This window comes from Acanthochromis polyacanthus, chromosome 12 (genome assembly GCF_021347895.1).
Source record: "Acanthochromis polyacanthus isolate Apoly-LR-REF ecotype Palm Island chromosome 12, KAUST_Apoly_ChrSc, whole genome shotgun sequence".
NCBI lineage: Eukaryota > Metazoa > Chordata > Actinopteri > Pomacentridae > Acanthochromis > Acanthochromis polyacanthus.
In genome coordinates, this window is record NC_067124.1 from 11,124,484 (window position 1) to 11,141,390 (window position 16,907).

Genomic DNA, 16,907 nt, shown 5'->3' on the forward strand with positions numbered 1-16,907 from the left:
AGAAGATTGACAACATCCATTTTGTTGCCATTTTTCCACTCTTTTCCTCTATCTGTTGCTGCTCTCCATCCTTCCAGATTTGTGCACTATATTATCAGTGATAAAGAGCTTGGAGTAGTAATACAAATATTACAATTTTTTAAGTATAAAAATATAAATGGAATGATATCAAAACCATATTTTTTGAGGAATAACTGGAATATAAAATAAAAAAAACTTTTCATTACAAAGATATTGCAATAAAACAACCTCACCGAGCCATTTTTGACCCACTTATGCATCTAAGGGTTAAAGAACAGGTTGTGGACAGATACAGATAACTGCACAAGCATTGTTGTACTGTAGGTGTGGCAGCGCTGGTGCTGGGGAAATGCGACCCAAAGGCAGATAATGTTCAGCTTATCCTAAGAGGAATTAGCTCTCTGCCACTCCCTGTCAGCGTTGCTCAACATTTTCTTTATCTATTTAAAATTATTTGCAGAGCAGTAGCTTTAAAAGTAGCTAGTTGCTTTAGTGTTTTTTTAAAAAATGCTAAGTTAAGTCTAGAACATTTCCTCCCTGGTGATATAGCCAGTGAAATGATGTTAGTCTATTAGAGGGAGGATTTAATTTACACTGGTCATGGGAATGTGTGAGCAATGCCTTCACTTTTCCAAGAACAGCAGCATGATGTGTTACTTTAGTGTGCTCATCCTATTTATTAAATAAGGATTTCAGATTGACTCATCAGGGAGCAATGTACATACTGTGTAAATCAGGTTTCCATAATAGCAACGCAATAATGTGTCATTTGCACCATAAAGCCATTATTCCATTATGTCATGTTGATGCACTTCAAACACCTCGATTAGAATGCATTTTTTTTTAGAAAAAAATCTAAAAATCTGTTGATTAAAAGGAGAAAATCTGCACTTTAATTTCATGTAAATGTACCTTTTGTGTATTTTTTTTCCTCAGCTTCTTTTGCGGCAGTTCTCTAAGTTCAAAGAGACAGAGCTGCCAGTGAAAGAACAAGACAAGAACCGCTCAAAACACATCTACCAATCCTTTGAGGCAAGGAAACCACATTTCTTTGTCACATTCTGTTCTTTAATAGATGAATATTGACTCATGCATGCATAATAACTCATGAAATGTTCCTCTACCTGTCCACAGAGCGCAGTGCATGCTGGTCAGGTGAAGGTCCCTCCTGGTTACCATCCCATTGATGTGGAGAAGGAATGGGGTCGACTCCATGTGGCCATCCTCGAGAGAGAGAAGCTGCTCAGGATAGAGTTTGAAAGGTTGGGACAGTACACAGATGAGTAATGGTAGATGTTTACAGTCATCAGATTTTAATTGGACAGAGTCTTTCCTTGGAAATGGGTGCAGTATTAACAAGTCAAAACAGTACAGAAATAAGTCAGCCACACACCAAACCAAGTGAGCAAATTTGGAGATAATTCTCAACCTTAGTTTTGAATGCAGACCAAGAAGAAAGTACAAGTATTAGGTAGAACTATACAGTATTTTTACCACAACAGAACAAGGTGTTTTTGGAAAAATTAAGTTAGAGGTAAGCTAAGTCTAGTAGATTCTAGATTTCAGTAGAAACCTTCATCTAATTTGATCCAAGGGGCTAAAAAAGCTCCATCATCTTGGGATTTGGATTTAAAGCAGGTACCACTTAGCTAGAGACCAGCTTCAATTTGAACTTTATCCAGTTAGCTATCAATGATCCGCTCATGAGAGCATGATACAGTTATATCATTGCCAGTTATAATCTATTCACTGTTGGCCAACTTTTCTTAACTATGGAAATTGATGCATCAAAGATTTATTATTTCCGAGTTGTAGTTTTTTCAATATATTTTTTGTCTGCTGGAAAAAGTTCCTTAAAGATTCTAGTGAAAGGCAGCTTTTTTTGTTTCGTGTATTGGCTGCTAACAAAATGAGAGAGAGTATTTCCCATAATTGGAGACACCAAAGAAATAATTAAATCTGATGAAATAGGGCAAAGTATTGTTTGATGTTTTTTTTAATATATTTAGAATATTGTTGCATCATGCCAGGGAAATGGGTTGGTCTTAGTCACGAGATTTTGTGGTCATCTGTCAGTCTGATAGCCTTGTTTACGGTTCTGAGATGCAGAATGAACAGACTGGACTTCTTTGTCAGAAAACGGAGACATTTTTGTTTCGCTCTGGGCCTATACCTTGCGGAATAATGGGAGCGTGAGAAGAGCCAGCTTTCTTGCAGTCTGAGCTATAATCTGTCCAGAAGAGCTGAGAAATGGCTTTTGTTAGTGACCCTTGTAAACTTGAGTTTTTGCTGAAGCGCAGATGGCCGTAAGTGTCCTGACTTTTGCCCTGTGAGCCGTGAATCGTGGGTGTTATGGATCAGGGATTATCACTGTTTTATTTTGTTTTATTTCTCTGAATTTAATATTACTGATCTTCTCTCTTTCAGACTTGAGAGGCTCCAGAGAATTTATAGCAAAGTCAATATGGAGTCAGGGATATGTGATGACCAGCTCAGCTACCTGACCTCCCTGGTGCAATCGGTGAGTCCTCCACAGATGTAATAGTTAAAAGACTAACTGGTGTTTACTTAATGGGTGTTCATAAACTGATGTGAAATCCAAAAGATCTCAAAGCACTTGTTGGGCATCTAACTGTTGTATAATTGCGACTTTTTAAATATTAAATTTATCACAGGATACAGATTTCACCTGTAGCAGCATCAATGCAACAATAAGCTACAAACTTGTAACATCAATGTAACAACAAGCTATAAACTTGTGTGAAACTTACTTTAAATATAAATCCAGGCATTCATAAGACAGTGTTGTAACTTTGCTTTGATGCCATTTGGAAAGAACATGAAAATTCATGTTTTTGTTGTTATTTTTCTTCCAGGATATTCGCCTCCTGAGTGCAGGGAAACCGGCACAGCACACAGCAGAGGTGGAAAGGGAGCTGGACAAGGCAGAAAACATGATTCGCCTGCTCTTCAATGATGTGCAGATGCTGAAGGATGGGCGCCACCCTCAGGCTGAACAGATGTACCGCAGGTTGGTGCCATGCATATGCTGCATTCAGCTGAACTACCCATATAGAACATTTTGTCACAAAGCAGTTCAAGAACTGAAATCAAGCATTTTAAGAAGCTTATGTGAGAACTCAAAACTATTTTGTGAACTAATCATTTTCCACTAACAGCTCAATGCCTTTTTTTTTTTTTTTTTTTTACCTCTATAGAATTTACTGCCTCCATGAGCGTCTGGTGAACTTGCGCAGCGATTACAACCTTCGTCCCAAGACTGCTAGCGTGACTACTTCCCAGGTGAATCTGACCAAGAGCACCCAGCAGTCCACCATGAAGGCACGGCCAGAGCTGGATGACGTGACCCTGCGCTACATCCAAGACCTGCTGGCCTGGGTGGAGGAGAACCAGCGTCGCATTGATGATGCCGAGTGGGGATCTGACCTGCCTTCGGTGGAGTCCCAGCTGGGCAGCCACAGGGGCCTGCATCAGACCGTGGAGGACTTCAAATCCAAGATTGAACGGGCCAGGGCAGACGAGGTAGTGATCTTATCAGGCTGCTGGAGAGGACAACAGAGTGTCCCCAATTCTGCTGTTGATTTTAGAAGTAATTAAACGTGTGTGAATGATAATGTTTTTTGTATCTTTCATTTGCTATAGAACCAACTGTCACCTGTCAGTAAGGGCACATACAGAGAATATCTGGGAAAACTGGACCTTCAGTATGGCAAACTACAGGTAAATCTTTTCATTTTCCAAAAACATTGTTTTGTGGATAATATTTAGATTTTTGTGTAACTTTAGATTCACTGCTAAGACAGACTTTAACTTGCAGTTGTGTGTGTTTGCATATTTATCAGCCGCTGACATTTTGATTCATTGTTTTCTTTCAGAACTCTTCCAAATCCCGTCTAAGGAACTTGGATTCTCTGCACAGCTTCGTCAGTGCTGCCACTAAGGAACTGATGTGGTTACATGACAAAGAAGAGGAAGAGGTCAACTTTGACTGGAGTGACAGGAACAGCAACATGACGGCTAAGAAAGACAACTACTCGGTGCGTTTAGGAAGCAGAACAAGATGTCAAATTCTTCTATCACACAATGCACTCGTTCATTTTTAGATTGAATTACATCAGTTGTTAAACAAATTAAACATGATTTTTATCCCATGATTATAATGAACTGTGTCCTTTATATTCATCAGGGTCTCATGCGAGAGCTGGAGCTGAGAGAAAAGAAGGTCAATGATATCCAGGCTATGGGTGACAAACTTGTCAAGGATGGACATCCTGGCAAGAAGACAGTAGAGGTGATTACAGCAGTAATGGCACCTGAAGTGTGAAAAATCCACATACAGCCTCTACTCTGAAATGCATCTATTATGGCCCAAATTAATCCACTGTCATCATGTGCTCTTGGTTCCTACTAGTCCTTTACAGCTGCCCTGCAGACTGAATGGAGCTGGATCCTCCAGCTATGCTGCTGTATAGAGGCTCATCTCAAAGAAAACACAGCCTACTACCAGGTGTGGAACACACACATTAATGAACATAAATATGTCATATTTCATGAACCCACCTGTAAGCATCCACACTCATGCTCATATTCCTCCATTCTTTGCAGTTCTTTGGCGATGTTAAAGAGGTGCAGGACAAGATGAAGAAAATGCAAGAGAACATGAAAAAGAAATACAGCTGCGATCGCTCTACAACAGCCACACGCCTGGAGGATCTGCTGCAGGATGCTGTGGTGAGTAGACATCCATGCTCACAGTCATGTATAATGCTACATGTAAGACATTCTAAAGAAAAAGAAGAAGGGAAAACATATACATATATTCTAATCTAGTTTGCACTTGTTTTCAACAGGAGGAGAAAGAGCAGCTGAATGAGTTCAAGACTCTGGTGACTGGCCTGAACAAGAGAGCCAGGTCCATCATCCAGCTGAAACCACGAAACCCCACCACCTCCATCAAAGGCAAAACACCCATTCAAGCTGTCTGTGACTTCAAGCAGCAGGAGGTTAGTATAGTCATTTACTAGTTTGATCAATGTTATGACAAAGCCTGAGTATGCCTTCTATACTGTGTCGTGGATTTGGTTTCAGATCACTGTTCACAAAGGAGATGAGTGCGCCCTCCTCAACAACTCTCAGCCCTTCAAGTGGAAGGTCTTGAACCGTGCTGGACATGAGGCAGTGGTGCCTTCAGTCTGCTTCATGGTACCTCCAGTCAACAAGGAGGCTGTGGACAGTGTGTCAAGGTAAGAACACAATACAGCAAAACAAAATCTGTCACCTGTATGACAACAACTGCAGTGGTGAACAAAAGTTTACATACACTTGTGAAGACCATGTATGTCATGGCAATCTTGAGTTTCCCCTGACTCCTATAACAGTGAATTTTCTGTGATGAATCATTGAAACTCTGCTGTCTAAAAACCTGTATTTTTTTTCTTTTGTAGATTTATTTTAGGTCTTCTGGAAATATGACATAATCTGCTGGGATAAAAATATACAGTGACTTGAATAATCAATTTTGGTGATGTAGAAAGCTGTGTTTATTAAATTTTCTTAGTGGCATGACCTCTACCAGAACTCGACTGAAGTTTGCTGCTGATCACAAAAAAACTTTGCAAATATTGAACTATTTAGCCACAATACAAAGAGATATGTTTGGAGGAGAGAATGTAAAATTTAACCAAATCCTCCATCAAGCATGGTGGAGGCATTATTATGCTCTAGGGCTTATTTGCTGCCAGTAGAACTAATGCTTCACACAAAATAAACAGAATAATGATGAAGGAGAGTTGCCTCCGCAGTCTTCAGGTAAACCCCATAATTGTTAGTTAGAAGGTAGGGCTTTGGATGCAATTGAATGTTCCAATATGTCAATGACTGCAAACACGTATGAAAAATGTAAAGAAATGGCTAAATAAGGCTACAATAAAGGTTTAAGCCTGGACTTCTTAAAGTCTTGAAAGAAGAAAAACCTGTGGACTGCGATGACGAAACAAGTCTGTGTCCGAAAGCCAACAACTTTAACTGAACTGCGCTAAATCTGTGAAGATGAGTGGTCAAAGATACAAATGGAAGCTTGGCAGAAGCTTGTGGACAGCTACCAAAAGCACCTTGTTGATGGGAAAGTAACCACGGGGCATCAAGTTCCTAATGCCTACAATAAATTTATGAACAAAACGAACTTCATGATTGCTTTTTGTGGCAAAGACAAATAGGTCTCAATAAGTTATAGGGGTCATTGGAAACTCAATATATACATGGTTTTTACAACTATATTAGCTCTCAACATGAAAAAAATAAGAAGACACTTTCGTGCACTGTCTCTTTCAGTTAATGTAATATCTGAAGCCTTATGTCTGATCATTTAGGGTGTTCGAATACATGTGCACTTCCTAACTGTGACATTATTTGCCTTTTTGTCCAATTGTAGTCTGGATGCAGGTCATCAGCAGATGGTGTCCATGTGGCAAAAGCTCCATATAGACATGAAGAGTCTGCTGTCATGGCAGTACCTGATGAGAGATTTCACACAGATACGCTCCTGGAACATCTCCGTGGTCTGTACTTCTCTCCAGGGTTTGAGGGTATACACAAAGTACCAGGGAGGGCTATGCAAAGAAGAGCTTCTTGTAGCGTCTATGAGTGTTCTGAATCAAATTCAGTTACTACAAGATAATTTGTTGACACTGGAATTAGCTTTGGTAAAACCAACAATGAAAGGAGCTTGTTGTTTTATGATTCCATATGTTTTGAGCCATGGGACAAACTTCACTTCCAAACAAAGTATACACCATTAAATCAATCTGCAGCATCAATCTCTTTTCAATATGATGTGGAATTCTACTGAGGGAGTCTGATTATACATCTCTCCACCCTGTGCAGCTGAAGACGATGAAGCCAGAGGAGTACCGGCTGATCATGAGGAACCTGGAGCTCCACTACCAGGACTACATGCGTGACAGCCAGGACTCACAGCTCTTCGGCCCTGATGACCGCATGCAGGTCGAGGAGGACTACAACAAGTCTACCCAGCATTTCGACAACCTGCTTCGCTCCATGGAGAAAGGTAGTATTTGTTCTCTAAACAGATCATTTATTTAGTTTTTGTCTGTTTGTATAGAGGAAATTTACATTAAAGTGTGCAAAAAACTTCAGGCCTGTAATTGTCAATTCACCTTTCAGGGCAAATGGTTGTTAGGCTCAAAGGTGAGTGATGTAAAGTCAGCCAAAGCTCTCCAAGCTAATGTGTGCACACGCTTTTGATTCTTGAATGGGATGTTCAGATGCAAACATTAGTGATCAGATTAGAGTCATGTGACTGCATGTTGTTTTGGTTCCCAAGTTGCTTTTTTTGAAAGCTCTGCACCAAGTAGAACCCATGTGCTGTGAGTTAAACGAAAGTATTTTATGCTTTTTGTCATGCAGCCTTAGACTACATTAGTGTGACTACTTACGTAGAAAACACATATTATATAATATATGCTATGGATGTAGCACATACGGAGCTGTGTGTGTTTCAGACAGAACACATGAAGTACTGCATGTATGAATGTGCTTTAAATGCACTGCAGTGGAACAGCAGACTAAGAATGTGACAAATGTTTGCAAAAATGTATCAATATCCTTTTGTGTACATGGCATATCATACTGTGTCATGTAAAACAAAACAAAAAAAAACCCTTGACAGTTTTTTTTTTTGCTTTCAAGCAAATTTATTTTATTTCTGCTGAACTAAACTAATTAAAATGCTGCAACACAGGTCAACAGAATGAGTCTCTGTGTAAGAACTACATCTCTGAGATCAAGGACCTGCGTCTGCGTATAGAAGACTGCGAGGCTCAGACTGTGGCTCGCATTCGCAAACCTGTGGAGAAGGAGCCTTTGAAAGAATGTGTTCAGAAGACCACAGAGCAGAAGGTACTAAAAATTAATTTGTATTTGTCTGTGTATAGAAATAACAATGTGATGGGACACCAAATCATCATGTGTGAACAAAATAAGGAAAGATGCTACGGTAAAGAAAACAAGAAGACTCATAGATAGCTAAATAATTAATAGGGGGCTAAAAGTAGGACTGGCTATACCTGTGTTGTACTAAAATCCATCCAGCAGGGTGGAGCAGAAAAAAAGAGAATAACTACAATACAAGTTGTACTGTGAGCTGCAGTCATTGTTGGCTTGAAGTGTGAAAATACAGTAAAGAAATAAAATAGCTTCAGTAAAAATGCAGATAGCAGATACAGATACAGCTGTAGTGGTCCCTGCTGATCTGAAACATCAGCGTGTCTCTGGCTGATCCAGCGCACAGCTTAATTAATTTTTTTAAGGTTCCTTGAAATAATTTCCTGAAAAATCTGCTCTACATAGTAAGCTGGCTGTGTCATCTTGTTAACTGAGGTCTTAATCTGTCATACAGAAAGTCCAGGTACAGCTGGATGGCCTCAAGAAGGACCTTGATAAGGTATCTGTCAGGACAAAAGAAGTCTTGGCCTCCCCTCAGCAGTCTGCCTCAGCTCCTGTTCTCCGGTCAGAGCTTGATGTCACCGTGCAGAAGATGGATCATGCTCACATGCTGTCCTCCGTTTATCTTGACAAGTAATTCCTGAACCATTTAATCTACAGAGAAAATGCACTGTTTCCAAATCACTTGAGGTCATTTAAAATGTATTTAATGCTTCTTGTCCCAGGCTGAAGACTGTGGAAATGGTCATCCGTAACACGCAGGGTGCTGAAGGAGTTCTCAAGCAGTATGAGGACTGTCTGCGGGAGGTTCACACTGTGCCTGGTGATATCATGGAAGTAGAGACTTACAGGACAAAGCTTAAGGTAATCAATGCAGAAGTCCCTGTTTTTAAAAGTGCAACATCTCTCCCATGCCTTGCCCTGATGAAATTGCTCATGTTTCATCATTGTTGACTAACATTTTTTTTGCATGAAACCTACAGAAAATGCGAGCTGAAGCTGAGGGTGAACAGCCAGTGTTTGATTCCCTGGAAGAAGAGCTGAAGAAAGCCTCTGCTGTGAGTGACAAGATGTCCCGTGTGCACAGTGAGCGTGATGTTGAGCTGGACCACTACCGCCAGCTCCTGTCTAGCCTCCAGGACCGTTGGAAGGCCGTGTTCACCCAAATCGAGCTTCGCCAGAGAGAGCTAGAGCAGCTTGGTCGCCAGCTAGGCTACTATCGCGATAGCTACGATTGGCTAATCCGCTGGATTGCCGATGCCAAGCAAAGGCAGGAGAAGATCCAGGCTGTGCCCATCACTGACAGCAAAACTATGAAAGAACAACTTGCTCAAGAGAAGGTTTGTTGTGTTCTCCTTGATTTTAACTGCATTCTTATTGTTTACATTTTAAACTACTGAGCTTAGCTTTTATTTCATCCTTTCTTTAAACAGAAGTTGCTGGAGGAGATTGAGCAGAACAAAGACAAGGTTGATGAGTGTCAAAAATATGCTAAAGCATACATTGATACTATCAAGGTAAGTGGACACTTGCTTGCTTTGTCGGTTGTAAATAGTGTCATTTTTATCACTTACAAAAATTGATCTTTTTTATACAAACAGGACTATGAACTCCAGTTGGTCGCCTACAAAGCGCAGGTGGAACCTCTTGCTTCTCCCCTGAAGAAAACTAAACTGGATTCTGCTTCTGATAATATTATTCAGGAGGTATGGTTTATTAAAACCAATACTGGGTGTAGTTAGTAGAAAGTATTCAATTCTTTTTTTTTTACGAAGGACAACTTAACCACTGGCTACTGTCGCTGTGAAAGAAGTACTGTATGCCTAAAGCTGACACATTTCTAAGTGTTTTCTTCTCTTTGCCTCAGTATGTAACACTGAGGACTCGGTACAGTGAGCTGATGACTCTGACTAGTCAGTACATCAAGTTCATCACCGACACGCAGCGCCGCTTGGAGGACGAGGAGGTGCGTGACAACTGCCTGAGGATCCCAAACAAACTTAACTCTAACATTAACCTAACCAACCAGCCAAATAATCAACTGACCGGCAAACACGAATACCTACCGATCCCCAAAATGCATGCACTTTTGTGTGTGTTTCTCACATACATACACTCATACACTACATTTAATGTACGGACGACAAATAGTTCCTTTGCACAGGTTATGCATGAAACATTGGCATGCTGTAGCTGACCTATTCCTGAGACAAGCAAACATTTTTTGGAAGATATTATATTTCGTCTGTGCAGATTGTAACCAGACATGCAGTTAGTTAAAACATGAACCATTTCAAAATAATAAATGAGTGCGAACAGATAAGATGGATGAAGTTTGCCTACGTTCAAGTGAATACACTATCGAAGTAGATTATTCAGTTGTAGGATTTATTGAGATCATGACTCTCAGTGTCTAAACCTAGAAAAAATATATACAGTGCAATGTACAGTATGTTCATACATGTATTAGCGACTCCATTTCCATCCATTTTGTGTGCTGTGTCATATTGACTACGTTTATATGCCATCAATATTCGGGTTAAGGTCAATATTTCGGTTTCTGAAACATTTGGAATAACCCGTTTACATGCCTAAACAGACAGTTACTCCTGTTGTGTGATGCTGTGCTGACGCTGTGTGGCGCTGTGGTGCCGCATGTGGGTTTCGCCATGTCTGTTTACCTCTCCTTGTGTATTTCCGGTGGGTCGCGCGCCAGACGCGGCATACACATAGACTGTATATAAAGATGGACATAGCATCTGGCTCCAAAATTGAAGCCCACTCGGAAGTGTCAAAAACTTGCAATGTCATGCCGTCCGCTAGGGTTGGCTCCAAAAAGCTTTTGCTCCATTGACCCCAATTCATTTTTGGAAAAAATAAAATTTGATAGACTGATTTTCTACAGCTCAGGAATTTTTTCCCCGTTAGTTTTCATGGTCAAAATGAGAGATCAGGTGGCCGATGTTAAAATAAATCAATACTGAATTTTAAATAAATCGTTAAAGTTGGCGGAGCCAGGGGTTGTGGCTATACTTGATTGACAGTCCCATTGACTGGTCCTGCCCCGAGTTGCTCTCTGGTCCAGCCTGTTTGATGACGCTTTTTACGTCACTGGCTCCAAAAAATCCGAAATGGCGACCAGGAAGTAGCAAAATCCGGGCTTCATTTTCTCGGCGTTGAAAACAACGGGTGACATCACGGTTAGTTCACGCCTGGGCATACAAGTAGTTGCCATACTCAAAAGACCAAGATTCCTTTCGGATGAAACATGCGCAGAACACAAACTAATGTTTCTTTCTATGGGGATATTCCGATGCGCGTTTATATGACGAGATATTCCGGTTAGAAAAGGAGTTACCCAGGGGTCTTATTCTGGTTTTTAAAAACCCGAATATGAGCATATTCGGGTTTTTGCGGGTGTTTACATGGCCGTACGCAACCGGGTTATTGCTAATATTCCAGTTAAGAAAGGGTTTTTGACTGCATATAAACGTAGCCATTGTAGTTAGAATAAGGGGTTCTTTCTTTCACTTCTTTTAAATTTCCTTTTCTTTCTTATCCCACTGGCCACTTTCCAGAGGTTAAACTCAAAGTTCTGACTCTATGGTTCAGCTCAGGTTATCATGGTCTTCAGCTCTCTTTTTCTAGATGAACACAAATTTAAGGTTTCACATTATTTTCTAACCCTGATGTTTTGTTTGTTTCTTTGCTTCTCTTAACTGCTTGCCAGTGCTTTGCCATGATAAATGCTTAACTTGTTTGAGCATTAAAGAGGTAAATTATATACAGTATTTCAAGTACCTACTTACTGTATAATCTCCATTCCTTCTATCATCCCAACATCTGTGTCTCTCTCAAACTACATTTTGACTTTCCATCGCATAGTTATTTTCTATTTTCCCTGCAGCCTGCTATAGAAATAGGGCAATACTGTCTCCTTGTCACTAATGTCCTTATTGGCAGTACATACTATAAATTGTCAGCCTAATTTACTTCATGTACTGTGCTTTCTAACCTTATTATGGTCACAAGCTGGTTTCTTAGCTTATACTGACTTCATCTGAACCTGTTAACTTTGACTAAGGATTTCCTTTCTATTCTATTCTGTCACAAATAGTGATTTAAAGAACCCCCAGTGCATGGGATGAGAGAAACAGTCTAATAGAATGATGTGAAGAATACTCTAAGATTAAGCATTTAGGCTTTGTTTTGAATGAAGAGTGGATTGTTCTAATATATACTTGAAAAAATATTCGCACATAGACAATGTAAAAGATGTAACACCTTAATTGAATGATTCAACAGAAACCCACTATTATCTACTACCTACTGAAGACATACATTTCAGTAATGATTATATGATAAATATGTGTGGGAAATGCATATGTATTAATATACAACAAATTATTTAGGCTATTTTCTTGGCATTAAAGCAAAATGGTTTTAGAATCCTAGATATAATGCAGTTTTAGAAACTTAGAGCTACAGCTACAGCTGCATGCCATATGATTTTCTTGCTGTGTTGTGAAGTGATGTTTTGTTTCCATACATTAATTGCTACATCCCCGAGCTTCCATTTTCCCTGAATTGTCTTGTCATGGATTGTTTTAATTGCATCGTGAATTTAACATCACTTTGATGAATGTGCATCTAATTTGCATCTAGTGATTGATCTTTTAATCCTTGAGCTAATTTTAGCATTAACATAGCCTTGGTAATACAGTACATGAACTTGCTCTTTTAGGAGCTGGTTAATGTAAAGTATTACTTTTAACCTGTCATGCTTGATTATAATCCTTTCTTTACCATTTGCTTCCACTAATGCAGAAAGCTGCAGAGAAACTCAAAGCGGAAGAACAGAAAAAAATGGCCGAGATGCAGGCTGAGTTAGACAAACAAAAGCAGTTAGCTGAAGCTCAAGCAAAGGCCATTGCTAAAGCCCAGAAAGAGGCTCAAGAGCTGAAGCACAAAATGCAGGAAGAAGTAATCAAGAGAGAAAATGCTGCTGTAGATGCAGAAAAGCAAAAGAAAAACATTCAACTGGAACTGCATGAGCTGAAAAACCTCTCAGATCAGCAGATCAAGGACAAAAGTCAACAAGTGGATGAAGCTCTTCAAAGCCGTGTGAAAATTGAGGAAGAAATCCGCCTCATCAGGATCCAACTAGAAACAACAGTAAAACAAAAGTCTACTGCAGAAGCTGAGCTCAAGCAACTTCGCGATAAGGCAAATGAAGCTGAGAAACTCAGAAAGGCTGCCCAGGATGAGGCTGAAAAGCTCCGCAAACAAGTTAATGAAGAGACACAGAAAAAGCGCATGGCTGAGGATGAACTCAAACGCAAATCTGAAGCAGAAAAAGAAGCCGCAAAGCAAAAACAGAAAGCTCTGGAAGACCTTGAAAACCTCAGGAGGCAGGCAGAGGAGGCTGAAAGACAAGTGAAGAAAGCAGAGGTTGAAAAGGAAACACAAATCAAGATTGCTCATGAAGCAGCCCAGAAGAGCGCTGCCGCTGAGCTCCAGAGCAAACACATCTCTTTTGTTGAAAAGACCTCAAAGTTAGAGGAATCACTCAAGCAAGAGCATGGTGCTGTTGTTCAGCTGCAACAGGAAGCATCGCGACTCAAGAAACAACAGGAGGATGCAGAAAAGGCCAGAGAAGAGGCGGAAAAAGAACTTGATAAATGGAGACAGAAAGCTAACGAGGCCCTTCGCCTGAGACTCCAAGCTGAAGAAGAAGCTCACCAAAAGAGCCTCGCTCAAGAAGAAGCTGAGAAACAAAAGGAGGAGGCAGAGCGTGAGGCGAAGAAGAGAGCCAAAGCTGAGGACTCAGCCCTGAAGCAGAAGGAGATGGCCGAGAAAGAGCTTGAGAGGCAGAGGAAGGTCGCCGAGAACACAGCTCAACAGAAACTCACTGCAGAACAGGAACTCATTAGACTTAGGGCAGACTTTGACAATGCAGAACAGCAGAGATCTCTCCTTGAAGATGAACTTTACCGCCTGAAGAATGAAGTCGCTGCAGCTCAGCAACAAAGGAAACAACTGGAAGATGAACTTGCCAAAGTCAGGAGTGAAATGGAAGTACTCAGTTCAATGAAATCTAGGTTAGAAGAGGAGACCATGTCCAACACAGAGAAGAGCAAACAACTTCTTGAGGCAGAAGCTGCCAAGATGAGGGACCTGTCTGATGAGGCCAGCAAGCTCAGAGCCATCGCAGAGGAGGCCAAGCATCAGAGGCAAGTTGCTGAGGAAGAAGCAGCTCGTCAGAGAGCCGAGGCTGAAAGGATTCTCAAGGAGAAGCTGGCTGCAATCAGTGATGCCACCCGGTTAAAGACGGAGGCTGAAATTGCCCTGAAAGAAAAGGAAGCTGAAAACGAGCGACTCCGGCGACAAGCTGAGGATGAGGCTTACCAGAGGAAAGCTCTTGAAGACCAGGCCAACCAGCACAAGCAAGACATTGACGAAAAGATAGTCCTGCTCAAAAAATCATCTGAAGCCGAAATGGAACGACAAAAGGCAATAGTGGATGACACACTCAAACAGAGGCGAGTTGTTGAAGAGGAAATCCGAATTCTTAAGCTGAATTTTGAAAAGGCTTCATCTGGAAAACTTGATCTTGAGCTAGAACTGAATAAACTGAAAAACATTGCAGAGGAAACTCAACAAAGCAAGCTCAGAGCACAGGAGGAGGCTGAGAAACTAAGGAAGCTTGCCCTCGAGGAGGAGAAGAGAAGAAGGGAAGCAGAGGAGAAGGTTAAGAAGATTGCTGCTGCAGAAGAAGAGGCAGCCAGACAACGTAAGGCAGCCCAAGATGAGCTCGAACGCCTGAAAAAGAAAGCAGAAGAAGCCAAAAAGCAGAAAGATGAGGCTGATATAGAAGCAGAAAAACAGATTGTTGTAGCCCAACAAGCAGCTCTAAAATGCAGTGCAGCTGAGCAGCAAGTCCAAAGTGTCCTTGCTCAACAGAAGGAAGACAGCATCATGCAGAAGAAGCTTAAAGAAGAGTATGAGAAAGCCAAGAAGCTTGCCAAAGCGGCAGAGGCTGCTAAGGAGAAGGCCGAAAGAGAGGCAGCTCTCCTTCGTCAACAGGCGGAGGAGGCAGAGCGACAAAAATCAGCTGCTGAGCAAGAAGCCGCGAACCAAGCAAAAGCTCAAGAAGATGCTGAAAGGTTGAGAAAGGAGGCGGAAATTGAAGCTGAGAAACGAAAGCAAGCAGAAGCTGCAGCACTGAAGCAGAAGCAACAAGCTGATGCTGAAATGGTAAAGCACAAAAAACTGGCAGAGCAAACGTTAAAGCAAAAGTCTCAAGTGGAGCTGGAGCTCACAAAGGTTAAACTCAAGCTCGATGAAACTGATAAACAGAAATCTCTCCTGGATGATGAGCTGCAGCGACTGAAGGACGAGGTGGACGATGCTGTCAAACAAAGGGCTCAGGTGGAGGAGGAACTGTTCAAAGTCAAGGTTCAGATGGAGGAACTACTCAAACTGAAAATCAGAATTGAAGAGGAAAATCAGCGTCTTATCAAGAAAGACAAGGATAACGTACAAAAATTCCTTGCTGAAGAGGCTGAGAATATGAAAAAGCTTTCGCAGGACGCTGCCAGACTTAGCGTAGAAGCCCAAGAAGCTGCACGCTTGAGGCAGATTGCAGAAGACGACCTCAATCAGCAGCGAGCTCTTGCTGATAAAATGCTCAAAGAGAAAATGCAAGCCATACAAGAAGCTTCTAGATTACGAGCTGAAGCAGAGCTGCTACAAAGGCAGAAAGACTTGGCTCAGGAGCAGGCCCAAAAGCTGCTGCAGGATAAACAATTAATGCAGCAGCGTCTGGAGGAAGAAACTGAGGAATACCAGAAGTCACTGGAAGCAGAGAGGAAAAGGCAGTTGGAGATCACAGCAGAAGCAGAAAAACTCAAACTACAAGTTTATCAACTCAGCGAAGCCCAAGCCAAAGCTGAAGAAGAGGCCAAAAAATTCAAGAAACAGGCTGATACGATCGCTGCCCGTCTTCATGAGACTGAGATTGCCACCAAGGAAAAAATGACTGTAGTGGAAAAACTGGAAGTCCAGAGACTAAATACGAGCAAAGAGGCTGACGATTTACGCAAATCTATCGCAGACCTAGAGAATGAGAAGGCTAGACTGAAAAAGGAGGCTGAAGAACTTCAAAATAAGTCTAAAGAGGTATTGTGTTAAAAATGGCATAACATAGCAGCTTATGTCATTGTTAACTCTAAGAACTAACTCACTTCCTTCTTAAAATTTCCTCTATTCCTTTCTCTGATTTTACTAATCATGAAACCATATTTCTGATTTTCTATATGATTTAAATTTGATTTTTTTACAGTGCACTGTGCTCATGCAGATCGCATCCTGAATGTCCCTTCATACCCCGGAATGTTCATTTTCAGACATGCTTGATTTCTTTTTTTTCAGGTTCAAAACTCAGTTTTAGATTAGCTCGAATTACCTCATATATTATAGCTACATTATTGGAAATTGGATTGAAGCACTTAGTTATATCAGTGTATTGTTGTTGTTGTTGTTATTATTATGATTATTGTTGTTGTTACATTTCGGCTAAAAATGTGTAAATAAATCAAGACTTAGCAATTTGAAAGACTTCAATATAAGATTTCACATAACCCTTAACAAAATTACTTCTAAGACAAGTACATTTTTTGACCAGATTTGGAGTATTACTTCGCCTTTTCATGACTAAGAAAAGCATTTTCACCAACAGTCAACCATGCTTTGTCATAATACTCAGTATTTTTTTCTGAATGTTGTGTTGACAGATGAAGACATCCAGGAAATCTTGACTCCATTCCAGCAAATATATGTGTTTACATTTGTCCACAAATGCATGCCACCAACATTAACATCGTAAAATATTTGACCTACTC

General features: G+C 40.8%; 1 protein-coding gene across 17 annotated transcripts in view; it reads left to right on the forward strand.

The window, feature by feature from the left end:
- Positions 1 to 16,907, forward strand: part of plecb (plectin b) — a 214,155-nt gene that overhangs the window by 164,890 nt on the left and 32,358 nt on the right. For 12 of the 17 annotated variants that reach the window (XM_051957222.1, XM_051957224.1, XM_051957223.1 and 9 more), the window contains 22 exons: positions 958 to 1,053; positions 1,156 to 1,283; positions 2,449 to 2,542; positions 2,898 to 3,052; positions 3,240 to 3,564; positions 3,685 to 3,762; positions 3,918 to 4,079; positions 4,229 to 4,333; positions 4,454 to 4,549; positions 4,648 to 4,773; positions 4,893 to 5,045; positions 5,131 to 5,285; positions 6,473 to 6,599; positions 6,925 to 7,108; positions 7,802 to 7,959; positions 8,459 to 8,637; positions 8,730 to 8,868; positions 8,988 to 9,344; positions 9,438 to 9,521; positions 9,606 to 9,710; positions 9,872 to 9,970; positions 12,832 to 16,185. In XM_051957222.1, coding sequence (XP_051813182.1) covers positions 958 to 1,053; positions 1,156 to 1,283; positions 2,449 to 2,542; positions 2,898 to 3,052; positions 3,240 to 3,564; positions 3,685 to 3,762; positions 3,918 to 4,079; positions 4,229 to 4,333; positions 4,454 to 4,549; positions 4,648 to 4,773; positions 4,893 to 5,045; positions 5,131 to 5,285; positions 6,473 to 6,599; positions 6,925 to 7,108; positions 7,802 to 7,959; positions 8,459 to 8,637; positions 8,730 to 8,868; positions 8,988 to 9,344; positions 9,438 to 9,521; positions 9,606 to 9,710; positions 9,872 to 9,970; positions 12,832 to 16,185 — 6,459 coding nt within the window. Of the gene's footprint in view, positions 1 to 957; positions 1,054 to 1,155; positions 1,284 to 2,448; positions 2,543 to 2,897; positions 3,053 to 3,239; positions 3,565 to 3,684; positions 3,763 to 3,917; positions 4,080 to 4,228; positions 4,334 to 4,453; positions 4,550 to 4,647; positions 4,774 to 4,892; positions 5,046 to 5,130; positions 5,286 to 6,472; positions 6,600 to 6,924; positions 7,109 to 7,801; positions 7,960 to 8,458; positions 8,638 to 8,729; positions 8,869 to 8,987; positions 9,345 to 9,437; positions 9,522 to 9,605; positions 9,711 to 9,871; positions 9,971 to 11,734; positions 11,779 to 12,831; positions 16,186 to 16,907 lie in introns of those variants that run through there. The other 5 variants (XR_007945569.1, XM_051957230.1, XM_051957231.1 and 2 more) reach the window with 2 other exon arrangements.